The sequence below is a fragment of the Aquarana catesbeiana genome, linkage group LG05, assembly GCF_042186555.1.
Source record: "Aquarana catesbeiana isolate 2022-GZ linkage group LG05, ASM4218655v1, whole genome shotgun sequence".
Lineage (NCBI taxonomy): Eukaryota > Metazoa > Chordata > Amphibia > Anura > Ranidae > Aquarana > Aquarana catesbeiana.
The window spans coordinates 177,033,444-177,061,072 of NC_133328.1; the positions used below are offsets into that span (position 1 = coordinate 177,033,444).

Below are 27,629 nucleotides of genomic sequence, written 5' to 3' on the forward strand. Positions count from 1 at the left end.
GGGGGGACAGGAGGGATGAAGACGGTCAAACCTGCCCAGAATATCAACCTCCCCGAAACCCCCACCCGCAAAACAGCAAACCCTGTCTTTTTAATATCACTTTTTACTCCCCCCCCAGTCCACACACTCCTTTGTTTAAGATTCAATAGACCTTATTGCGGACTCCCCTGAGAGGAAGAACCAGGAAAAAAAAATATATAATCCTCAGTTTGTTTATTTAGTGTCCACCGTATCCTCTCATCGACCCGCTTCACACATTACGTCCGGGGTGGGAATACCCAGACTTTCGCAAAAGTCCTGAATCTTCTCCGGAAACCTCATCCTATATGATCTGCCTTCTTTCATTACTATCAGGGATGTTGAAAACCCCCAACTATATTTTAAATTAGCCCTTCTCAGTTGGTCAAGCAATGGTCTAAATTGCCTTCTCCGTGCCAATGTTCCCGCAGATAGGTCGGAAAAAATCTGTAGATCTTTATTGTCAAAACGTACAGGGGGAGCGCCCCTAAGGTTATTCCAGATCTTCTCTTTAACCTCGTATGAATGAAACTTAACTATTACGTCTCTAGGGATGTCTTGTTTCATGTTTGAGGGTTTTCTAATCCTATGCACCCTGTCGATCCTCAGGGCCTCATCTTTCCGCCTTCCCAGGATAGGATTAAACATTTTTTGCATCTTCTTCCCTAAGTCCTCATTCTGTTGTTCAGGAAGAGATCTGATGCGCAAGTTTTGACGGTGGCTTTGATTTTCTTGTTCCTCCATTTTATATGTCAGAATACGATATTCGCTCTGCATTTTCCTCATTTGCGCTTTTAGATCCGATATCTCTTTTGCCGGGATTCCTGACGCCTCTTCTGCCTCTTCAACTCTGCGCAACAAGTGGCCCATATCCGTCCGAACATTTAATATTTCTGATTTTATAGAGTTTTCAAGTTTGGCGAACATTTCCAACATTTCTGTTTTATTAGGAATTAGCGCAATGTTTGTTTGCTCCTCCATATCTCTGATGGCACACGCTCCTTCTGGCTCTGGATCTTCCCTGGATCTCTCCCCCTGTCCCCCCCTTTTGTTTCAACTGGTCTTTCTTTTTGTCTTTCGTTCCTATTTGTTTCATATCCGCACCCGGACTCTTAGAACTGGCTTCTTTGAGGTATTTCTGAATTGAACTGGAGTTAAGGCTCTCCCTAGGGGTCTTGGGTTCCGCTGTTCTTTGAGTCCTTCCTCTCATATTCCTCCTTACTTGCTCCCCTGCTCCTGAAATAGTTAATTTCAGCACTCTATATTCAGTCTCTCAGAACGCAGCATGCTACCAGCTACCCTGACCATTCGCCACAGCTACTAGTGCGACTTTACACCGAGGCACACTGGCTCCGTATTATAATTGCTGCAGATGGCGTACCGCCTGTCTCACCCCCTTTACCCCTGACAGGACCGGCAAACACGCCGGGGCTCTCCTATTCCTAGGGCCGCATGGGAAGCATGGAACAAGGCCTTTCCTCTCCAAAACCAACATGCAAATAAATGCATGAAAACCCACATATGCTTCAAAAGTCCGGGTCTTTATGGGAACATTTTGAGCAAGTCTCTAAGAACCCTCCTAGAAGCACAAGACCATACAGCTCTTCAAAATAGGGAAGCATTAAATTTCATACCTGAGGTGAGAGTCTTTTCCTGCCTCTATTGAGTCACGCTGTTTAGAGCCGCTCTCAGTATCCTCTTCTCCAGGAGACCGGTCCCATCAGGTGTCTTACACTGAGTCTGGAGCTTCCTGGAACGCTGTATCCATACCGCTTCCCCAGCACGTGTGCTGCTATGCAATCAGCTGGTAGTGTGTCAGATAGACTACAGTGGGGGTGGGGGGGGTCAAGCCAGGGGAGCATCCACGCTGAGCCCGGGTATAGCTATGCTCTGCTCCGGACTTTGAACAGAATCAGCTGTTTATTCATCGCCAGGGACGCACAGTCCGTCCACCTCCGCTCTTGCCTTCTTATACAGCCGGCTCTGTGTAGCCGCTAGTCCACCCCTCTCCCTTCAGCTCATTACGGTGGGGGGGGGGTTGGGGCCTCCATTGGCGTTGCTGCGGCGGGGAGACTCCAGGCGTCCTTCAGGGGACCTCTCAAGGGTGAGGCAGCGGGCTCTCACCCCGCGCCACACACGAGCAGCCTGGGCAGTCCAACCCGCCTCCGTCCCTCACTCCAGCGCCGCTATCAGGCCCCTCCCCTCGTACTGACGTCTCACGTCAGCATTCCCCCTTAAACCCCCTTCCTAACCAGACCAATTTTCAGTTTTCGGTGCTCTCACATTTTGAACGAAAATTACTCAGTCATGCAACACTGTACTTAAATGAAATTTTTGTCCTATTTTTCACACAAATAGAGCTTTCTTTTGGTGGTATTTAATCACTCTGGATTTTTTGTTTTTTACGCTATAAAAGAAAAAAAGCCCGAAAATTCTGTAAAAAAATGAATTTTTCTTCATTTCTGTTATGAAATTTTGCAAATTAGTAACTTTTCTTCAAAAAATTGGTGCCAAAATTTATACTGCTACATATCTTTGGTAAAAACAACCCAAATCGGTGTATATTATTTGGTCTTTCTGAAAGTTATAGCGTCCACAAGCTATGGTGCCAATCTCTGAAAATTAATCAAACCTGATATACTGACGGCCTATCTCATTTCTTGAGACCCTAACAAGCCAGTAAAGTACAAATACCCCCGAAATGACCCCTTTTCGGAAAGTAGACATTCCAAGGTATTTAATAAGAGGCATGGTGAGTTTTTTGAAGTTGTATTTTTTTCCCACAATTCTTTGCAAAATCAAAAAATGTTTTTTCTGTTTTTTTTTTCACAAAATTGTTATATTAGCAGGTTATTTCTCAGACACAGCATATGCATACCACAAATTACACCCCCAAACATGCAAGGCACGCCATCAGGCATTCTTGGAGCATAAATTACACATATAATTTCTTGACTACCTCTTACACTTTTGAAGGCCCTGGAGCACCAGGACAATGGAAACGCCCCAAAAATGACCCCATTTTGGAAAGAAAACAACCCAATGTATAATCTATGAGGCATAATGAGTCTTTTGAACATGTAATTTTTTTCTACAAGTTTTTGGAAATTGTATAAAGAAAATGAAAACGCATTTTTTTTTTTTACACAAAGTTGTCCATTTATACAATACTTCTAACACATAACAGGTAAATACCAAAAATTACACCCCAAAATACATTTTCCTACTCCTCCTGAGTATGATGATACCACATGTGGGAGACTTTTACATAGCCTGGCCACATAGAGAGGCTCAACATGCAGGGAGCACCGTCAAGTGTTCTAGGGGCATAAATGTAAAATCTAATTTCACTACCTATTACACTATTGTGAGGCACTCTAGTGACATGGATGAGAACTGATGTGGCATGGATGAGCATGAATGGGGATGGATGAGCCGTGGATGGGGATGGCTGAGTACAGCCGGGTACAGCTGTGTATGCTGGGTACGACTGGGTACGGCTGAGTACAGCTGGGTACTGCTGTGTACAGATGGGTACGGCTAGGTACGGGTGAGTACGGCTGGGTATGCTGAGTATGGCTGGGTACGGCTGAACACAGCTGGGTACGGCTGAATACAGCTGGGTACGGCTGAGTACAGCTAGGTACGGCTGGGTATGGATGGGTATGGCTGAGCATGGATGGATGGATGAGTATTGCTGAGGATGGATGGCTAAGTATTGATGGATGATGAGTATTGCTGAGGATGGATGAATGGATGGATGAATGGATGAATATTGCTGAGGATGGATGGATGGCTGAGCATGGATAGCTGAGTATTGATGAGGATGGATGGCTGAGCATGGATGGATGGATGGCTGGCTGGATGAGGCAGGAATTGTCAGATATCAGCGCTGTGGGCACTACAGATCCAGCCCACAGCGCTGCAGCATCTGATCTTTCCCTTCTCCACTCACACTGTACCGATCTGTACAGAGAGGGGAGAAATGAGCTGGACATGTCGCCAGTTTGTTTACAAGTGATCGCTCCATCATTTGACGGAGCGATCACGTGGTAAACGGCCGCTGTCAGCGGCCATTTACCGTGATCAACGATGCGGTGATGGATATTCCCGAGTGCGCGCCCCAGGGGGCAAGCGGGAGCGCGATTCTGGGAGGACGTCAATGTACGCCCTCCCAGAGTTATCGAGCCACGCTGTAGCAGTCATTCGGCTATAGTGCGGTCGGCAAGCGGTTAACACATAAACAGATAGCTGCTGATCAGTAAACTACAGCGCTTTACTGTCATTTAGCTGTTCAAACTTTGTTTGAAGTGCACAAAAGCGACACTTCATTCACGTCACTGTACAGCAGCGTGGTTAGTTATACAGTGACAAGTGATCCTGTTCAGTGCACTGCAATAAAATTCAGCATGTCTCCATTTTATCGTAGATCACTGTTTTTCAGTGTAAATAGGACATATAGACAACAATTGTTTTCTGTGTGTCCTAGTGGTGACTGGTGTTCTTCGGTGCAGAAAAACGCTGGCCACCCCTTACACAGTTTGGGATTGAATCATTTTTTGTCCAACTTCATTGTGTTGGCTGTGTGTCTTCTTTAGAGACCCAAGATTAAAACATTTCCTCCCGAGTCCAGGAATTTGTATATCGCTGTCATATACACTCTTAGGTGCCTTTTCTTTAGGGAGAATACATTTATTTGTAATCGTTTCTCATAACTGAGGTCCTTCAGACCCCTTATCAGTGACCTCAAACCCCTTATTAGTTTTGATGCTCTTCTCTGAACTGTCTTAATTTTAAGCACATCCTTCCTAAGGATTGGTGACCAAAACTGGACAGCATACTCAAGATGTGACAGAACCAGAGTTTTGTAAAGTAATAGAATTATAGTTTTATCTCTTGAGTAAATACCCTTTTAAATGCATGCTAATAGTCTGCCGACCTTGCTTGCTGCAGCTTGACATTGCATGCTATTTCTTCATCTTTTAGGACCCCCCAATTCTTTTCCATCCTTAATTCCCCCAGAGATTCTACTCCTAGCGTGTAACTTGCATGCATATTTTTAGCTCCCAGCTGCATTACTTTATATTTTCTTACATTGAAACTCACCTGGCATATAGCTGCCCATCCCTCTATTTTATTTAGGTCTTTTTGTAAGGTTGCTATATCCTTTTGTGAAGTTATTGCCCTGCTTAACTTTGTATCCTCAGCAAATACCGAGATTAAGCTATTTAATATTGTTTTCAACTCAAACTGGGCTATCAGTGTTATTATAATTTTCAGGAAGAATTGACTTAGTTTACATTGTTTTCATCCCTATGTCTATACTTTAAAATACTCTTTACTTTAAAATGTGAATAATGCTTCTCTGGCTTGGAGCTATACATAAAACTGATTACACATGTAAAGGTCAAAGTTGTAGTACGTTATTACTTATATTACTTTGCCTTCCTAGTGTCAGATTCTTTAGAACATGTTCTGTTTCTAATTAAATGTGCTGTAACCTTAACTCATGTAGATTATCAAGAGGAAGAAAAGCAAAGGAGAGCAAGCTGAAGGATTGTATGAGTGGCAGAGGTCTAGGGCTGATGTGACTTCACCACCTGCGTCTGAACAACATTTAATGACCCTTCAGGAGAGAGGATTAGATACACTTTGGGTAAGTGGACAACGCATGATGAATAACTCATCACTTGTTACTGTAGTGGTCCTGTTATAATAACGTAGACTAGTGTCTACAATGTAGCAAAGGCAATTATTGAGGCAGACCTTTAACTTGCTGCCACGTACTAATATAAAAATATTTTTATTATTGTCTATTTTATAGTATGTGTCAGCACTGAAGCAGAAGTCTGGCTTTTTCTATACTTCTATATTTGCAGAACTGTCTCAGAGGATCTCTTTAGCAAAAACGACACTGAATCAAAAATGTACAGTTTACAAGACACATCCGAGTGCAAATATAAGTACTTTTAAGGCTTAATTCATAAAAGCATAACCCACGCGGTATTTATATTACTGTGCATTATTTGCTTTTTTATAAATAAAAATCAGTGTTCATTATTATTTAATCAATTTGTAAGATATTATGATAGTAAGAGTCAATTCAATAAGATTATTGCAGAGGTTATAGATCATGAACATACAGCAGCTGCAGACTGGAAATATTTCAAGGTGACAAGGTGTCCATTGAGGACTTCACCAAATAAAGTAGGGGTATTAAATAGCACTTTATGAGCTAAAATAACATTGTGTGACAAAATTAGGCTTTTAACGGCCCTTGCCCATTTCATGTAAAAAATAACAGCATAAGGAATATTTTTGTTTGTGAACTTTAGAAGTTTGTAATGAATAATAATAACCATCTGTGAATTGATACTATAGGAAAGAATTCCTTTCAAAACTGTGAATGACTTGAGTTGCCAGTATCATACATTAACCCATAAAAGGGTTTACATCAGTGGCGGCTGGTTTTATTTTGCCGCCACATCTTTTTAATTTTTTTTTAATTTGACTTGTTGTTTTGTGACACACCTCTACGTTCCTTTCCTGCAGTTTGTTTATTTTTTTTTTTTGAGACCCCCCCACACACACACACACACACACAATGTCTCTGCTTTTTCTTATTTTGTGAAAATCCTAGGGATTATTATAAAACTGTATTCCCAGTATTGTCACCTTGAAAATATATTCAAGGACAACTCTTTTGGTCGATTTTTGGACATCATTCACTTTTTGTCAGGTACTTTTTTTGGGTTCAAAGGTGAATTCTATTTATTTTATAGCAAGTTGTAAGCTTTTTATATGCTTCCCCCTAGCCTTAAATTATCAGAGGAATAGCTGAGGAACTGCGTGCAAATCAAAATCAATAATCCTGTGGCTTTTCTCAATTTAACATGTCTGTAGATAGATCTTTCCTTTCCTTTTGTATAGATTCTAGAACATCAAGGTTAATTTGAAATGTGTCCTTCACAGCATTTTTGCAATCGTTTTAAGAAACAATGCTAAAGTCTGTTCTAGAATATGTGGAAGAGGTTATTTAGAGAATAGTTATACTTTCAATAAATGTTGCCAGACAATTGATGATACTGTATATGAGCTGCCATAAAGTGTGTGAGCTTTCCTGCAGAGGTACTATAAACCCCACTATTGTAGCTCCCATGCTATTTGCATGGGATAGTTGGGGAGTTGAAGCATTGGTTTGGAGTTGCACATTAATGTTACAGGTTTTTTTCTTGCATTTTATAGTGCATACTCTACAGCATCATTATTAGTTTTCCTATTAAATGTTTAGTCAAGGATAAAAAGTGCAGTATGGTTTAATCTGTCTCAAGCCTGGGCTATTCAAGCTGCACATATGAGGAAAAACACATACTGTAAGTAAAGGTTACCATCAAGGAACACCACATACCAAACCAATAGTTCATAAAAGAAGGTAGTCTGCACTCATACAAACCAACACCTAAGAAAAGCTGCTTGTGCACCTACCTATAAAATAGATTAATAGTAAAAATATATAAACGGCACAGTGCTAAGAGTGAGATTGAAAAAATAAAAAATGTGTGCAAATATATAAACGTTAAAACAATCAAAGGTTAATTATTCCAAAATAATAACAATCTCTACTTTTTTATCACAAATTACAAAATTGTGCATATGCTGTTGCCCATAGAAACCATTATTTCTAAATTATAAAGCCAATGTGTTCAGTTTCAATGTTCTTCTCTGTGATATATATATACAGTATATATTTGTTGTGTGATTGTTGAAATATTTATTCAGTGTCACTCTTAGTACTGTGCATTATTTATATGGTCGAATCAACAGATTAAACAGATGTTAGCAGATAAAATTATGTGAACATCTTTTCTTGTAGAAGTCAATATTCCCCCTCTAACACACTTGCCAAGGTTTCTTCTTAGTCGACAATTCTACCTATCAGTGGGCAGACAGGTAGGGTAGAAGGCGGGTAGGACCAATTCCAACTTTTAGGCCTGGCTCACACAAAATAAGGGATTCTCATTTTTCCTTGTTCACATTTTGGATTGAAGTACAATGGAAATTTGCTACCTTCCTTTTTATAACAAAGGTACTTAACCCCTTAGCGCTGGTGCCTCTTGGCCCTTTAAGAGGTTTCTGATCCCGGGAGGATTAGAAAGGTTAGAAAGCCCCCAATCCTAAGTAGAGATAAGGAGCTTTCCATTAGTAACTGTGTCAGTAACTGGTAATTGGTAACTGTGTCCGGAATGCACTCCCGGCACAGCTTTTTTACATTCTGGTAGGCATATATGCGGCCGCTCAGTGTTAAGGCCCCTCCCGGCAAGAGGCTGCATATATGCGTATCGCCGGCGTGAAGAGGTTAAAAAATAATTATTTTCCACAGTCATTAACATAATTTAAGACCCTTACATTTACTTTTAAAGAGCTAGCTGAAGAAACAGCTGAGGTAAATGATATAAAGCATTAGCTAATGTCAAAAAATGTCAACCCCAACAATGTTTGTGTGTACATAAAGTACATCTGACTATTCAGGCATTATTGCAGGAGGCATAACTCTATGTTTGTTGTTGGAAGTCTGAGATCTCACTAAGGAAACACTGGGTTTTTGCTCAGTGAGATCCCACCTCCAGCACACATGTTGGTCTTTCCTCGGTAAGATCCCACCTCCAGCATAAAGTTTGGTTATTCCCCAGTAACTTCCCACCTCCAGCACACAGGTTGGTCTTTCCCCACTGAGATCCCAGCTCCAGCACACAGATTTTTCTTTCCCACTGAGATCCTAACTCCAGCACACAGTATATTTTCTTTCCAAAGTGAGATCCCTCCTCCAGCACACCCCCACTGGGATTCCACGTCCAGCACACAGATTTGTCACACACACACGCACAGTTTTTTTTTCTTTCCCCACACAGTATATGTTAAAGCATTTGCAGTTGCAGAATGTGAAATCCCACCAGCACACAGCTTTGTCTTTCCCCACTGGGATCCCAGCTCTGGTGCACATATTTGTCTTTCCCTGTGAGATCCCACCTTCAGTACACAGATTGATCTTTCCTCAATGAAATCCTAACTCCAGCACACAGTTTGGTCTTTCCCTTCTGAGATCACACCTCTAGTACGCAGATTGGTCTTTCTCCAGTAAAATCCCACCTCTAGCACACAGATTTTACATTCCCCACTGAGCACCCACCTCCAGCACACAGGTTGATTTTTCCTCACTGAGATCCCACCTCCAGCACACCAGTTGGATTTTCCCTATTGAGATCTCACCCACAACATATGGATTTTTATTTTCCCAATGAGATCTAAATTTCAGCACACGGTGTTGTACTTTCTCATTGTGATTCAACCTCCAGCACACAGACTGGTCTTTCTCCAAAAACATCTGTCCTCCAGCACACGTATTTGTTTTTCCCACTAAGATCCCACCCCGAGCAGACAGTTTGGTCTTTCCCAGTGAGGACACACCTCCGCACCACCCACAGCACAGGTGAACTATTATTAGGATTCCTATTTTTCATAGGATTCATATTTTTCTTAATAAATAAAAATCACAGAGTTCACATTTTAGATCAGAGTAACATGGAAGGTTGCTACTTCCCTCCCAGTGAGCTCACACCTCCAGCACACAGATTGTTTCTTCCCTGTGAGATCCCACCGCCTACAGCATAGGTGAAGTATTCATAGGATTCATATTTTTCTTAGGATTTATTGTTTATCTTAATACTGTAAATAGAAATCAAATAGAGTTCACATTTTGGATCGGAGTACAATGGAAATATGCTATTTCCCTGTGGATAACAAAAGCACTCAAAAAATGTTTCTGTTTCCACAGTTAATTTTTAAAACAATCACATTTAATTTAAAAGAACATAGCCTAAGAAATAGCCAAGGTAAATGACAGAAGATACTAGCTAATGTCAAAAAGATGACAACTACCAAGAATGTTTGTGTGTGCATAAAGTACATCTGACTGTGAGCATTACTGCTGGAGGTATAACTCTATATTTGGTGTTGGAAGTCTCAGAGCACTAAAGCTTTTATTCAGTGCCTGTCACTTTTCACTTTGAATTAAGCAGTATGTCATCCATTTAGTCTGTGATACTCCGGGTTGTTGTACAATGAATGGCAAACTGTCAGCTGATAAGTTTTACAGGGAATCGTGATGGAGAGCCAAAACTAAAACCACTAAAAGAAATTGAGTTGCTAAAGGTGTAAAGGAATTTTCATTTTACCGTTGTATTTTTCCTAATAGGAGACCAAGTGAAAAAGCACAACGGTGCAGAATTGTTCAGAAAGCTACAGCAATTCTTAGTTGGACAAATATTGCCACCTACAGACTGTTATTTAAAACTACATGGATTTTTGTTAACATACTGTACAGTATATATTGTCTAATATATACAATAAGTCCTAGGGAAAATGGGAAAATATATATAGATATAGATCTACATAGAAAAAAAAAAAAAAAAAAAAAAAATATATATATATATATATATATATATATATAATGTATTTATTTAAACATGATGAAAAGAAAGCAGGAATGATATACTGATATACATATTTATAAAGCAGTGAATGTGACATTCACAAAAATATTCACTGCGGGTGAATCATCCAGATGCATGTGTTTTAATTACAGGAATAAGTACCACCTGGGAATATTTTAAAGAATGTAACATGCATTGCTTTATAAATAAGTCCATATAGTGAACATCATCGCTGTGTATTTTAGGAATTTTTAGGAAGATAAAACAAGGAATTTAATCACTATGAGCAAAAACGATTTTTACACATTTTTTTATAAATAGGAATACCAGAACATACTTATTGATTTCAAGGTCCGATTTGAAAAAAATTGTAATTTAACTGTGTCTATTACAGCAACAGTTGTATCATTTAAAGATTTGAACTGTGTATTACTACTTTTGAAGTTCATAAGTGTGCTGGACACAATAATGTCAAACTGGGCTGTGCCTCTAGACATAATCCAGGGATCACCACTTGTTTTGAGAAACAAGATTGCCAAGAACTGAACAAGGACAGTCATCAAAACAAAGGACAAACTATGGAAGTTATATATGAAAATGTGTGAAGTAATTGCTTTTTTGCAATTGCCCTGCTTAAAAAAAGTATGGGTAAAAAGTAGTGATAAAAAAAAAAGTAAAATATAAAAAAGATGTAATTAAAGCAATTAGACACCTTGAGTAAAGTTTATCACAGCAAATAAAAGGCAATTAGCTGACCTTCAGGTACTTTTGTGAAATTAATAAATTGTCATTTATTTGTTGGCACTAATGGTCCCCCTTGGAAAAAATGAAACACTAAGAAACACAAATTACAGAAACAGAATTTGGTCTTTTCCCACTGAATTCTTACCTCCAGTACACAGAATGGTCTTTTTCCAGTTACACCCCACCTCTAGCACATAAATGTGTTTTTCCCTATTAAGGTTACACCTCCAGTACACAGAATGGTCTTTCCCCAATAACATCCCACGTGCAGCACACAATTTGGTCATTCCCCATTGAGATTACACCTCAAGCACACAGAAAGTTTTTTCCACAGTAAAATCTCACCTCCAGCACATCGACTTGTCTTTCCCCCCTGAGATCATATCTCCAGCCAACAGACTGGTCTTTCCTCAGAGAGATCCCACCTCCAGCACACAGGTTGATCTTTCCCCAATTAGATCACACCTCCAGTACACAGGTTGGTCTTTCCCCATTAGGATCCACCTTCTAGCACAGAGATTGTTTTTTCACTGTGAGATCACATCAACTACATCACAGACACATTTGGTCTTTTCCATGTATCTCTCATCCAGCACACTCTCTCCAGTTTCTCCTATATAGACTTGCAAGGACTCCTCAATCTGCAGGTGACACTCTCAGCATACACATTGCATTATTCATGTCCTCCCCATAGATACTGCACACTGAGCCCAGACACCAGGGCCAGATCTAGGGGGGAGCTAGGGTGGGCTGCCCCCCTCCCCCTCAGATTTTAGTGGTGCCCCCCCCCTCTCCAGGATGCTTGGGGGAGCAAGATGATCTGGAGAAGGCGCATTTAGCTCTACTCAATACCAGGGCCACCTTCGGCGCTGGCTCCTTGAGTTGCCACTCACTACTGTCACTTATAAACACAGACGCTTGGCTTCTGTGTTTACAATTGACAGCACTCCTCTCCCGGCGGTGCACAGAAAATCTTGTTCTCCGTGTTGTACCTGATCTCCATTCTCTGCACATGACAACAGAGGAGGGGTGGAGGGAACAAGGTATGTACACAGCCGCTCCAGTCTTGTTGTGGCAGCAGCTCCTGTAGCCCGTAATGACAGCATGCACTGCTACTGAAAGTTGTACCTTCTTTTCTGCAGTGGAGAAGAGCCCTGAACCCTGCACTCTGTGCATAGTGCACCCCTGAATCCTGCATTCTGTAAGCAGTGCACAATTGAACTCTTCACTCTGTATGTAGCATACTCCTGAACGCTGCACCCTGTATGCAGCATAGTCCTAAACCCTGAACCCTGTACATAGCACGAATCCTGAAGCCTGCACCCTGTACATAGTTCATTCCTGAGCTTGGCACTCTGTACGTAGCACAGTCCTGAACCTTGCACGCTATGCGTAGCACACCCCTGAACTCTACATTCTATATGCAGTGCACTCCTGACCACTGCACTCTGTGCATAACACACCACTGGTATTTAAAAATGCCTAAATAAGACTCTTTCACTGGGTCGCCAGCTGAAAGGGGGGGGGGGGGGTGCAGTGGGGGTATAGTTGAGTTCCTGCTCCTCTGAAAAAAAAAGCCCTGCTCTGTACACAGAGTAAATAACTTTGACAGCCATCAGAACAGCTTCAGCACGTCCTAGACCTCTACTGCACTGCGCACGCAGGAGGGCTGCTGCAGCTGTTCTAAATGCTAGGGCAGTGTGAAGAGAAGGTGTGTGGACCGAGACCCAGCATGCCCATATCTGTCACTCCAGTACGTTGGCTGCACTTCAAGCACAGCACAGCCAGGACCACTGATAGGGGAATCAGGCAATACACTCGTAACACACTGGGTCAGCAGGTGAGCCGGATAATGAATGCCTGTGGGCAGTTCAGTTCAGAGACTCTTTTATGCTCTGCCTCTCCCTATCTGCACAGCACTAATTCTTATGGAGTGTCAACCGAGTGCAGCACTGCTCATCATGGAATGTGCACTGATCCCTGTAAAGAAAAGTGCATGTTCTCAGTGCACACAGACAGTAATAGTAGCAATCCTCCTCTGTGTACACTGGGGACACACTGACACACTGATGGTTTCCCAGCAACTAATCAGAAGTTGTTGTGTTTCCAGGTGACAGCTGCAATCTGAATGGCTGCTTCAGATAATGCTGACACCACTTCTTCCACTACTGGCATGTTCTCCAATCAGGACAGGACACTGTACTCAAAGGGGTCCCAGTCATCTGTACAAAACAGTCAGCTCCCTATACATTCCGAGAAGAAAAATTCCATCCAGATCTGACCCCCGCACAGTGCATTACATACTACTGACCTCTGCAATACTTACTCCTGCCCTCTGCACAGTGCGTTACATACTGCGGACACATGTCCATGTTCATTGTCATAACCTAGTTCATTGTATTTGATAAATTATGCTAGCAGTTGGTTATTTATCATTTTTTTAGTATGCAAAGCACCCCCAGCTAGATTCGACCCTGTCAGACACACAGTCTGGAGGTTTAGTACTCTTTATCAGCAGTCGCTGATCCTTACCCCCTCTGCAGAAGTGAGTTTCTGTGTGGCCATGTTAGGAAACATTTGTCTCCCCCTGTATCCTGCCCCCAGCACACACATATTGTTCCTTAGTATTGATAGCAGCAGCAGAATGTATCTTCAGTACACAAAGCTCTCTATCCGATTTTACACTGGTAGAGTATGTGTATTAACCCATTCATGACCAGTCTATAGTTTATGTGCAGGCCATAGATGGATGTTTGTTTTTTTTGTTCAGTCTTGAGGCTGAATGAAAAATAAAACTGACAGATTCCTCCATCCACACAAGCAAGGCGGTTGGAGGAATCCAACCTGCTGGCACAATGTATTTTGGCAGCAGGACTTGCCGTTGTCGGAATACACGGATCAGTGCCTGCAGCTGAATGACAAAAGTTTTCCAGCATGTCCCTTTGACAGAAGTTGATTAAACAATTGAATTGTGTTGAACAGGGAAGGCCACACACTGATCGAAATTTGTTCGGTCCCTGATGAACCGGATCAATTTCTGTCCATCTATGGCCAAGTTTACTCTTCAGTGTCTGCAGTGTATGTGATGTGGTTCAAGAGCACGTGCATCAACCCCTTAGTGCTTATTATTCAGTGTGTGTATATTAACCCCTCAGTATCCCGTCCCTAGAATAGAAACATTCACAACCCCTTAATGACCAAGCCCCCAGCTCAGGTGCCTTATTCCACAGTGTCTGGTCCCACTGGAACCAGGCATATGTGATAACCCCTCATTGCCCATTTCTCAGTCTATGTGCATTATCTCCTTAGCCCCCAGGCAGGTATGTTAACCCCTCAGCACCCAGTGTCCAACCCGCTTCATATAGGTTAACCCCTTAGCACTCAATAGCCTTCTACTCTTCTGCTTATATCAATGATCCTGCTGGTGTTTGAAGACCTAATGCAGATGATCGTGGTGGTCTAGATAATAACAACACTGTCACATGAGCGTGTTTGGCCTTCTGCAATAAAAGGCCCTTAATATCTGGTGAGCTGTGCATACCAAGTGGAAATGGGGTGATGGATTAGGCATTCACAAGAATTGCACTCGGAAGTTTGAGGAAGCAAGTTTTGTGAAGAGAGGATCATGATTTGGAGACTTTTGTGTGTTTTCACTCTGAAAGAGTCTTGTTGCATGGATTTATCAATTTTAAATGGACACTGGTTTAGAGATTTCCTGAGTTTAATAAGGGGATGGCACTGTTTATGTTGTGATCACATTGATGTTCTTATAATTTTATGAAACAGCAGCACATCTATTTTTGGGGGTTAAAAATATATATTTTTTATGGTCACATGCTTGATTATTTTTATTATTCATTGTGGTTATTCAAGGTTATCATTCATTCTGTGAATATGTGTTTGTTTACTGTTAAAGATCGCACCTACAATCAACACAAGCCCTAGGCAATTTTTTTTTTTTTTTAGTTCAATCCCTTCAGCAGTATGTTGTCTCTTGTTTCTGTTTAAAATCTTTTTTGTTGTCTCACTTTAAGTTTCACTTTTTTTCACTAGAGATCCCATTCAGCCTTTTCCTTGATGAATGAAGATGTAGCAAGTAGCAACACAGTAGGAAAATCCAGTACCCCAGAATCACGGTGTCAGACGCAAAGGAGTCACAAGAGAAGACTGAAAGAACACAGACCTTCAACATTGCCAAGCTGGAAAAGTGTGGACAGTCTATATGATTCAAGTAATTCATGTTTGTCTGTGTTCTCAATACATTTACAGGTTTTGCTCTTTTAACCACTTCAGCCCCGGAAGGATATACCCTCTTCCTGACCAGAGCACTTTTTGCGATTTGGCACTGCGTCGCTTTAACTGACATTTGCGCGGTCGTGCAACATTGTACCCAAACAAAACTGACATCCTTTTTTTCCCACGAATAGAGCTTTCTTTTGGTGGTATTTGATCACCTCAGCGGTTTTTATTTTTTGCACTATAAACAATAAAAGAGCAACAATTTTGAAAAAAAACGCAATATTTTTTACTTTTTGCTATAATAAATATCCCCCAAAAATATATAAAAACACAATTTTTTTCCTCAGTTTAGGCCGATATGTATTCTTCTACATATTTTTGGTTAAAAAAAAAAATCGCAATAAACATATATTGATTGGTTTGCGCAAAATTTATAGAGTCTACAAAATAGGGGATAGTTTTATGGCATTTTATTTTTTTCTTACTAGTAATGGTGGCGATCTGCGATTTTTATCGGGACTGCGACATTATGGCAGATAGATCGGCTACACCTCACATGACAGCGATCACTGCTCCCAATGACAGAGAGCAGTGATCTCTGCCCCGTCACTAGGCAGAACGGGGAAATGCTTTGTTTACAAAAGCATCTCCCCGTTCTACCTCTCCGCGAAACGATCGTGGGCACCTGGTGGACATTGAGTCCGCGGGACCCACGGTCACGGTCATGGAGACCGCGGCGGGCACATGTGCCCACAGCACCGTTTCTTAAAGGGGACGTACCTGTACGCCCTTTTGCCCACCAGTGCCATTATGCCGACGTAAATCGACGTAAAAGTTACCTCTGCAGTGGGTCCTCCTCCACATTACAAGAGTTAACTACTCATTTTGACTAGGGTTGAAGAAAAAGGTGATACACAATGGTACCTTGAATTACGAGCATAATGTGTTCCAGAAGAAGGCTTGTAATCCAAAGTACTCGTATATCAAAGCGAGTTTCCCCGTAGGAAATAATGGAACTCAGATAATCCGTGCATGTATGTAGTACGGCATGTAACCAGAGGTGGGGGGGGGGGCGCCTGAGACATTCGGAAGCACGCGAAAAGCACTCGGAGCCGCTCGGATGCACTCGGTAAGGTTTAGAGACACTCGGGAACGGAGTGTTTCCCAGCGGCTCTGAACAGCTCCAAGTGTCACTGGTGCCCCCGCACCTCTGGCCAAGTGCAGTACTGCACACCCCAAAGGCTTGAATCCTGCTCATTTTGCAAGACAACGCTCGAAAACTGAGTCAGGATTTAAAATAAATATTAGCTCGTATTGCGAAACGCTCGTGAACCGCGTTACTCGCAATCTGAGATATTATTGTACTTATCTTATTCTTCTTTCCCACAGCCTTCCTCTATGCTCCTCTTTCCTAAAGCCTGTTCTTTTTGCTGCCTGTTGCTCACCTCTCTGAGGTTATCATGTACAATGCAGGACTGCCAAGTACAATGCCAAATACACACACCTTGAGAGCCCGGGCACTCCCCTTAGATGGGAGTGGTCAATTAGGATGATATTATAAACCAGCAGGCAAATCTGATCTAAGCATACAAAAATAAACATAGATAAATAAAAATAAAAAAACAAGAGAAAGGTGGGCTTGGACCCCTAGTGCATCCCATGGCAGTAATATGCTTGGATATTTATAGTGTACTTAGATGCACTGATACCATTACTGTAGTGTCCCCTTAGAACTTCTGCTTGTGCCATTGCCTATTGGCCAATGAATGATGGGAAAAACATAGCTAATAGTCTGCAAAATGGTGGATATTGTTGGGTAGAGATGTATCTTACCAGATTGAAAAGGTTGTTTATCGGTGGACATTCTATTAGTCTAATTAGGTGTCTGGTATGGCGTACAAATAAAATGCTGGCTGCTGAGCTGGCTACCTTATTCATTATCACCTGGGAACAACAAGCCGTTAACCCTTACAGTGCGGAGGGGGGCCCACTGCAAGGGTAACAATTTTTTTATTCCTTAGAGTTTAGCTTTAAATTTATATGTTTTCAAAAATGATGTTTTATGTCTGTTCTTATTTTATTTCTCTAATATACCTTTGATACATGACAATTAAACCCCAAAGCATTGTGGGCATGATGAGATGAGACATGATTTAACCCACTAAAACATTAGAAAGGGCTTTCGTTTAAAGGATAAGTACATCTTTAGTAACCCTTTACACTCGTATTCAGGGTGTAACTTGTTACTAATGCAGCAGCCTTGCACCCCACCCCCAACCCCCACTGTGACAGCAGGCAGGGAATCCTCCCCTCGCACCCGCTGTCACAATTTAAAAACAGTGGGTCTGTGCGGTGCTTGCCCACACAGCCATGTCATTCATTCACAGGGATAGTGCATGAATGAACTACCAGACCAATCTGCCATAATGGCAGACAGCTGGTAGTTCTCAATGAACTACCAGGGCATTCATCAGCACCCCTGTAGTTCATTGACAGTTATTGCAGTACCTGTGTGCCCGTATGGAGGTACGGGTAGAAGCTGTCAGGAGTGTCTGCAGGAGTCTGACAGTACACTCCCAATCTACTGATTAGGGGTACAATGCTTTGCAGACTCCATGGAAAAAAATAATAAATGTACATGTTTTACATACAAAATAATGTGCATTTGTTATTATTAAATTTATCTTTACAAAAGGTGAACTTAGCATTTAAGGCATAAGACATTGCTTACTTGTGTGTAAATTTTAGCTTAAGTTATTTATCTCAGTAGATACCTTTATACTCATGAAAACTAAAAGAGGAAATGTAAAAAGAAGCCTAGGATGCCCCAAGAAAGAACAAATGCAATACTGTAAGGTGTTGGCATGAACAGTTGGAGTGGTCTTACGGAGGTATAGCTAAGCATGCCACAGTCCTTGTTCCAAGTAATATTTCTACATAACTGTGCCACAAGGTGGTGTAACTGTTCCATCTTATATGGTCCTCGTAACATTTTTCTACAAATAGAATACAGATTTATTACAACTTCCAATGTTAATGTTGAAGTCAGACCAGTACAAGCTGGATTTTAGTTGGGTTAAGGGTTTCTGCACTAAAGATCTAACATTGGAATCTGTACTTTACTAGTCATAAGAAAGAGGGACAAGTTAGAACAGTAATGCCGTATACACACGGTTGGACTTGCCAACGGGATAACCTCCGTCGGCATTTCCGACGGAAAAATTTAGAACATGTTCTCTATCTAAGTCCGTCAGAAATGCCGACAGAAAAAGATCGATGGGGCATACGCACGGTCGGAATATCCGACCAAAAGCTCCCATCGGACTTTTTCTGTCAGAAATTCCGACCGTGTGCACGGGGCATTAGTAGCCCCATTTACCTTCCCCACCACAAGTCCAGATGCTGTCACATGGGTGCGCTGGGGGGTTGACTTATTTCTTTTTTTCATCCAATCAACTGAACTGGCAGGATGAGTTTAGCGACACTCTTGAAGATAGTGATCTCCTTAGGTTTATTTATATGAACAAATTAACCACTTGATCTCTGGAAGTATTACCCCCCCCATGACCAGGCCATTTTTTGCAATATGGCACTGCGTTACTTTAATTGACAATTGTGCAGTCATTTGAAACTGTACCCAAACAAAAAAATTTCCCATTGGTGGTATTTGAACACCTCTGCGCTTTTTATTTTTTGCGGTATAAACAAAAAAAGACCAACCAATTTTGAAAAGAAAAACAATATTTTTTACTTTCTGCTATCAAACATATCCAATAAAAAATGTAAAAAAAACAAATGTATTGATAAATTTAGGCCAATATGTATTCTGCTACTTGTGTTTGGTAAAAAAAAAATCCCATTAAGCGTATATTGATTGGTGTGCGCAAAAATTATAGTGTCTACAAACTATGGGAAATATACTGGAATTTTTATTTTTTTATTTTTTTACTAGTAATGGCGGCAATCAGCGACTTATAGCAGGACTGCGATATTGCGGCGGACATTTGGATACTAATGCCGTGTACACACAACCGGACTTTTCGACAGCAAAGGTCTGACGGATTCGTTCCAATTCAATTGTGTGTGGGCTTCATCGGACCTTTTCTGTTGAAAAATGTGATGGACTTTAGAAATAGAACATGTTACAAATCTTTCCGATGGACTCGAATCCTATTGAAAAATCCATTCATCTGTAAGCTAGTCCCGATGGACCAAAAACGACAATAGGGCAGCCATTGGCTACTGGTTATGAACTTCCTTGTTCTAGTCCAGTCGTACGTCATCACGTTCGAATCAGTCGGACTTTGGTGTGATCGTGTGTAGGCAAGTCCGTTGCGTCTGAACTCCGTTGTCTAAAAGTCCTTTGAGGTTCAGTCTGACGAGAAGTCCGCTCGTGTGTACACGGCATAACTGACACTTTTTGGGAACCAGTGACACTAATACAGTAATCAGTGCTAAAAATATGCACTATCACTGTACTAATGGCACTGGCTGGGAAGGGGTTAAACATCTAGGGCAATCAAACTGTGTTTTGGTGTACTGTGTGTTGTGAATTTACATGGGGAAGTAATAGATTTTATTATTATTATTTTGAGTTTTTGACGGAACATCAAGATGTCTGACTTTAACCCAATATAGCCAGTAACAGTAAACACAAAAACATAGATTCATCACACAAATCCTCCAACAATCCTGGCTATTAGATTAGGTTTGATCTGCAGGATAGTTGGCCTGGTATATGCAGGCCTTTAGCAGCAGTTTTTGCTTACTTAAATGCTATCCACAAATAGAGTACTCTGGTTATATGCAGTTGAAAGAGAGCGCCTGGATAACAAATGTGTAAATTAAAGCTGAGCTACTCAGATATATTATTTCATGTTAGGTGCATACAGTACTAAGTTTTACGTAACGCTTAAAGAGAGCCAATGTTTTGTTTTTTTTTTCTATAGGCCCATCTCCAGTTCTGCAGAGTTCAGACGGGAATTGGGTAGCGCTACAAAGTATAACATTGCCTCCACCAAGATTGCTTGCTCAACCAAAGAGTCAAGTGTTCAAATCTTTAGAGAATGAGTCAAGTGTAGTCTCAGCCTATGATGAGATGGGTTCGGATAGTGATGAAGAAGTGGACTGGAGTTTAGCACTCAATGCCTACCGACGGAGAACAAGACAGTTGTCAGAAGATTCTTGTTACACAGACTCTCAGTATAACACCGAATGGGCATGTGGCAATGAGTATTATCAGTCTGTAACTTCCCCATCATCTGGATTGTTTACAAATACCGAAACAATGTATTCTGACTCAGAAACCTCATCCGTGAACTCTTTGAAGGAGAATAGGTTGTCCGCTAAGTCTCTTAGGCCAAGTAGAAAAGTTCCTAGTGAGCAGACCCATAAAGAACACATGTATGGAAAGATGGATATTAATTTTAATCCTCAGTCTATTAGTATGGAATATTCAGACAGCAGCGAACCTGAAAAAACTGCTGATGTTGAAAAAAGATCAAGAAGATGGAGAAAGAGCAAAGTAGCCCTTGAAGAGATGGGAGAGGGGAGTAATAACGCAGCAAGAGTACAAAAAAGGACCACTCTGGGCACCAATAAGGTATTTTTCTTTTACAATTTAACAAAAAGTATGTACTAATGACATTTTCAGTTTTCATTAATTTATTAGTAGTAACGATAACCCTCCATTGACTATTTATGGGTTTATTCAATGTATCTGAGTAAATGATTGTATTGGACAGTCTTGTGTTACACAAAGCACCCATTCAGAATCTTTGTTTCTTTCTACCATATGGTATGCACAGAAGGGGATCGGCTTTGGACAAAGCAGGCTACAAGACATAGTTTCTCTTTCAGACACAGTGGGGGAGATTTACCAAAACCGGATTGTGCAAAATCTGGTACAGCTCAGCATGGTAACCAATCATCTTACAGGTTTTATTGTCAAAGCTTAATTGAACAACGACCATTGGCCAGTGTGGTGCTTATATTTAAAAAGGGGGCCCAAAGTCTTTACTGAGTAACTACAGACCTATTAGTTTAACTTCTATAGTTGGGAAGATACTGGAGAGTTTAATAAAAGACCACGTAGATGTGTTTTGCTAAAAAAGAAAAAAAAAAAATTATGCGCAGGAGTGATGTTATTGTGGCTCCGGACAGTCACAGAGCCGGAGTCCGCGAACCCAAAAGGAAGACCAGGTGAAGATGGACGCTGTCTCCAGTGATGACATTGCTTCTCTGGAAGGCTTTGTTTTGAGGTAAGTTTCACATAATGTGCTAGTATGTGATGCATACTAGTACATTATGCCTTTGCCTTGCAGGTAAGGAAAAAAAAATGCAGCGGTTTACAACCGCTTTGACAATTGTGCGTTCATGCAATGCTGTACATAAACTACATATTATGTATTTTTTTTCAGACAAATAGAGCTTTCTTTTGGTGGTCACCTCTGGGTATTTTATTTTTTCGCTATAAACAAAAAAAGATCGACAATTTTGAAAAAAACAAAACAATATTTTTTACTTTGTGCTATAAAACATATCCAATAAAAAAAAAATTTAAAAAATCGAATTTCTTCATAAATTTAGGCCAATATGTATTCTGCTACCATTTTTTAGTAAAAAATAATCCCAATAAGTGTATATTGATTGGTTTGTGCAAAAGTTATAGCGTCTACAAACTATGGGATATATACTAGAATTTCTTTATTTGTTTATAACAGTAATGGTGACGATCAGCGACTTATAGTGAGACTGCGATATTGCAGTGGACAAACTGACACTAACTGACACTTTTGACACTTTGTGGGAACCAGTGACACTAATACAGGGATCAGTGCTAAAAATATGCACTGTACTAATGACACTGGCTGGGAAGGGGTTAAACATCTAGGACTAGCAAAAGGTTAAATGTGTGCCTAACCAGTGTTTTTGTGTGTACTAAGTGAAAGCAGTACAAAGGGAAGTGCTGGATTTTATCCCCTGCTTTGCAGGGAAACAAAATCCAGCACCTCCCCGCTGACAGGACAGAGTTCTACCTTCTTTACATTGCCGGCGGATCACTGAGAGGCTGAGCCAGGGCCGGATTTTCCACTAGGCACTGTAGGCAAGTGCCTACAGGCATCCTTCCTAGAGGGGCGCCTGTCAGTATGAGTTGTTTTTTTCTTCTTTTGCTGCCAGGATCGTACGTCATGCAGATCTGACAGTGGGGTGTTTCACACACAATCTGGTGGCTGCAGCCACAGGGATTATGTTTAAAATTGACAGGCAGACACAGGTGAAAGCATTCAGGCAGTTGTGCTGCTGCCCGATTGCTTCCACACACACTTGGTTTTGTCCCCTATGTGATGAAGAAAAAAAGTTAAGCAAAAAAAAAATATAGTTACACCCAAGCACATAAAATCCCCCCAAATTTTTTTTTTAGGCCCCCCCACCCCCACACGCTCGTATGAATGTATGCATCGGGGGTGCCTACACTTGAAAGCGTTGATTAGGATAAACCTGTTACATAATGCCACGCACGTCAGAGTAATAGCAATCATTTTAGCACAAGACCTCCTCTGTAACTCTAAACTGATGACCTATTGGGGCCTTTGAAATGTCACCTATAGAAAATATAGGGTGCTGAAGTATGTTGCCATTTTATGGGCGCATATAAATTTGAAGTTTAACATGTTGGGTATCTATTTACTTGGTGCAACCCCATCTTTTATATCTTACCAAACATGTGGGTAGTTTATTGCGTTTGTTTGCCCTAAAACGCACTTTAGTGTGTTTTTACTGAACCTTTGCGGTAATTTATGAAGGACGAAAAAGGTTGTTTATACTTTTTTTTTTGGAGGGGGGAGGGGCTTCAGAATTCTCTACCTACAGGTTCCTGAGATGTAAATCTGGTCCTGGGCTGAGCCAGATGCCAGTCCTTCTGGGTGGATCCCGACCTGGGATTCTTCCACTAGGCAAACCAACCAGAATTCCAGAGATATTTTACCGTAGCCCTTGGAAGATGTCTTTTAAAGATGAATTGCGTTGGGTGAAACCTCGTGCTGACATCATCGCATTCCCAGAACCAGAGGTCCATGCTGGCCTTTTTTTACATGTGCATGTTTTTTATGCTATTGTGAGTGTATTTACCTTTTCAATAAATATGTTTTTAGTTTCTATTGCACTATGGAGAGGGGCTTTATTTCTTTTTTTACATGAATATCTCTCTTTAAAGTTTTGGTTGGTTGGCCTAGTGGTAGAATCCCAGGTAATAAGAGAACGTTAGGGGAAGTAGAGTAGCGGCTCTGGAGTGATCCCATATGTTACATGACTTCTCTTGAAAAAAGAGGGTCATGGAAATCTGGTAAGCAAGCACCTTATCACATTCCAGATGATGGTGGCTGCTGGTGAAACTATTTTGGTGTTGAATCTACTTAAAGTGTAGCTCCAGCCCCACCCCACCAAAAAATTTAAAGTCAGCAGCTACAAATACTGTAGCTGCTGACTTTTAATATTAGGGCACTTAAATGTCCAGGGATCCCACGATGTCAGCACCCCATCAGCTCTCAGGTGCTCCCACCACCATTTGTTGTAAGGGAACTTGCGACTTCACAGCCGGTTCCCTACTGCACATGCGCAAGGAAAGGAGGAGGGGGACCGAACTTCCGAGGGACCTCACCGTGGTGAGGTCTCCAGGAAATGGTGACGAGTACCTGTCAAAAACAGGTACCCCTGCCTCAAAAGGTGCCAAATGTGGCAGCGAAGAGGGGGAAAGAAACAAACAATGCGGAGCTTTCCCTTTTGGGTGGAGCTCCGCTTTAAGGAGCACTTTATTACAGTTATATTGGACTTAACTATTTGGACTTTTTGTGGGCTTTAAGAGATCTTTCTGTGTATAATATAATAATTGTATCACAGTTCACTCATGTTTAAATGTATTTGGGTGTAGCGCAACAATATTTTATATTTCTGTTCACTGGAAGGGATGCTTTCTCTTATGTGTTTGCAGCTTAATTTTTTTTTGTTTTTCTTTTTGCACAAGTGTGTGGTTATCTCTCTTTGTCTAAATTCAGTTTACAGATTTTTAGATAGAAGAAAAAAAAATTAAAATGTACAGCAGCGTTACTACCCTTATTTGTTACAGTAAGTCCTGTAAATTGCCTTAGTGAAAGCATCAGTTTCTGTTTGTGCAATGCATAATCTCTTGAAACAGCAATTAAAGTGGAAATACTGCTGTGCTAGGTAGGAACACATTGCCAATTCTGAGTTAAATGAACAACTTGCAACACTGAGAAGGATAAAAAACTTCAAGAATAGTTTGTTGCTGAATAAATAGGTTCTGGATGGGGTTGGTTAAAATATTTGTGGAGATGGACCTTGATCCAATCTCAGGTAGCTGGGATAAAGTTACAACCGTGGAAAGGGAAACGGAATGCTATTTCTGGACTGAAATATACTATTACATGTGCTGGCTTGGTATTTGGGAGAAGTAGATGCAGTAGATGCAGAAGATTTACTTTGGCAACCAGGCTAATGAGTGCTGCAATGAGAATAGGAGCGTGTAGTGATCAAAGACAAGTGCTGGTGGTAGGTGGACTATAAATTTTAGATAGATAGATAAGCTAATCTAAGACTACATGTTGGGATTTCAGTTTGGTATATCTCAAATCAGATGGACAGATTGATAGGTGAGTCTGAGACAGACCTAATGGTCATAATACACTTTGGTACCAGTTAGAACATTAGCGAAAAGTTCTTTAAAAATGTTTTTAGGGATTTGGGAGATGCTGTAAACTCAAATCCATGACCTTTAGTTTAGTATTACTGGTGCCACACCTTAGATACAGCAGAAGCTTCAGAAGGTATACACATAAGTTGGTGATGGAAAAGCCAGCAGAACTAGGCAGGCCGTTTAGATGACTACAGGTTTTCTGCGAGGGAAGGACTGCATTCTAATGAGCTGCACTGCTCTGCAGGGGGAAAAATAGGGACGTACTAAACTGCATATTGGGATGATGGAATGATTAGATTATTGGCTGCAATACTGAGACACACACACACATATATATATATATATATTATAATATATATTGTTTCTCAAAATATGTTATTCTTTCCTGCAGTGCTTGATACAATGTTGCAAGACGCATGTTTAACTGTTCACTTGCTAATGGAAAAATTGCATTTGACCTATTTTTGATGGGAATATGGGTAGAATTATTATTTCTCATGGGGTTTAACCCCTTCCCGCCGACCGTACGCAGATATGCGTACTCGGCTTTCCGGGGTTATACCGGGATGATGCCCACAGCTGCAGGCATCATCCCGGTACCGTTGTTTACAGCGGGCGATCGGCTATCCGTGTATAACAACCGATGCGGCTAAAAGCCGCTCGGCTGTTATACCGGAGGAGCGGGAGGGGACATCACCCCCCTCCCGCCGCTGTTACCGGGCCTCCCGTGCGATCGGGAGGCCCGGTGTCCGTTCGGCTGCCTTCGGCGGCTGGGGGCGGACTGGAACGAAGCTGCGAGCGGCTTAGTTCCAGCCTTCTTGTTGTAAATGCGGAAGCGACGTCATGACGTCACTTCCTGTTTACTCGGCTGCCAATGGCGCCGAATTTAAAAAAGTACACAGTATTCAGAATCGCCGTTTTCGGCGATCTGAATACTTTGAAGTGTAAAGGAGGGATGGGGGGTCTTTTAGACCCCCCATCCCTCCATAAAGAGTACCTGTCACCACATATTACTGTCACAAGGGATGTTTACATTGCTTGTGACAGCAATAAAAGTAAAAAAAAAATAAAAAATTTTAAACACAATTTATAAAGTACAAAAATAAATAAAATAAATAAAAAAAAAAAAAAATTTTTAAAGTGCCCCTGTCCCCGCGAGTTCGCGCAGCGAAGAAAACGCATACGGAAGTCGCGCCCGCATATGTAAACGGTGTTCAAACCACACATGTGAGGTATCGCCGCGATCGTCAGAGCGAGAGCAATAATTCCAGCCCTAGACCTCCTCTGTAGCTCAAACCTGGTAACCGTAAAAAATTTTTAAAGCGTCGCCTATGGAAATTCAAAGGTACCGTAGTTCGTCGCCATTCCACGAGTGCGTGCAATTATAAAGGGTGACATGTTTGATATCTATTTACTCGGTGTAACATCATCTTTCACATTATATAAAAAAATTGGGGTAACTTTACTGTTTGGATTTTTTAAAATTCATGAAAGTGTCACTTTTCCAAAAATTTGCGTTTAAAACACCGCTGCACAAATACCGTGTGATAAAAAATATTGCAACAATCACCATTTTATTCTCTAGATTCTCTGCTAAAAAAATATATATAATGTTTGGGGGTTCTAAGTAATTTTCTAGCAAAAAATACGGATTTTAACTTGTAAACACCAAATTTCAAAAATAGGCTTAGTCATGAAAGGGGAGGAATATCATGTTAACACCTGACAATGAACATATTTAACCCATTACTGATAATAATATGCATATAATTATTTTTCTACATGGGGATTATGCGTGGAATATTGTAGTTAAACATACATAGGAATATTATTTAACCCATTACTGATAATAATATGCATATAATTACTTTTCTATATGGGGATTATGGGTGGAATATTGTAGTTAAACATACATAGGAACATATTTAACCCATTTCTGATAAGAATATGCATATAATTATGTTTCTAAATAGGGATTATGGGTGGAATATTGTAGTTAAACATACCTAGGAACATATTTAACCTATTTCTTTTAAGAATTTGTATATAATTATTTTTCTACATGGGGATTGTGGATGGAATATTGTAGTTTAACATACCTAGGAACATATTTAACCTATTTCTGATAGGAAAACAGGTATAAATATTGTTCTACATGGGGATTTGGGGCTGAATATCATAGCTACACATCCTATGTAATACATTTGACCTGTTTCTCATAGAAATATGGGTATAGTTATTGTTTTTTAGGGGGATTATATCATGTTTACACCTAACAATGAACATATTTAATAAGAATACCCGGGGGGCGTCGCCTGCGCAGCATGGAGTAGGACGTGTGTACTCCTTAAATACATCATCCTGCACTGGACAAACCATCCAACATCCACTAGAATACTTACCTGGGGTCTCTCCTCACACCCTAA

General features: G+C 40.9%; 1 protein-coding gene across 5 annotated transcripts in view; it reads left to right on the forward strand.

Moving 5' to 3' along the window:
• MYRIP (myosin VIIA and Rab interacting protein) overlaps positions 1-27,629 on the forward strand; it is a 722,788-nt gene that overhangs the window by 595,454 nt on the left and 99,705 nt on the right. For 4 of the 5 annotated variants that reach the window (XM_073630373.1, XM_073630374.1, XM_073630376.1 and 1 more), the window contains exons 8-10: positions 5,534-5,674; positions 15,306-15,483; positions 20,441-21,093. In XM_073630373.1, coding sequence (XP_073486474.1) covers positions 5,534-5,674; positions 15,306-15,483; positions 20,441-21,093 — 972 coding nt within the window. The remainder of the gene's footprint in view (positions 1-5,533; positions 5,675-15,305; positions 15,484-20,440; positions 21,094-27,629) is intronic. The other variant, XM_073630375.1, reaches the window with a different exon arrangement.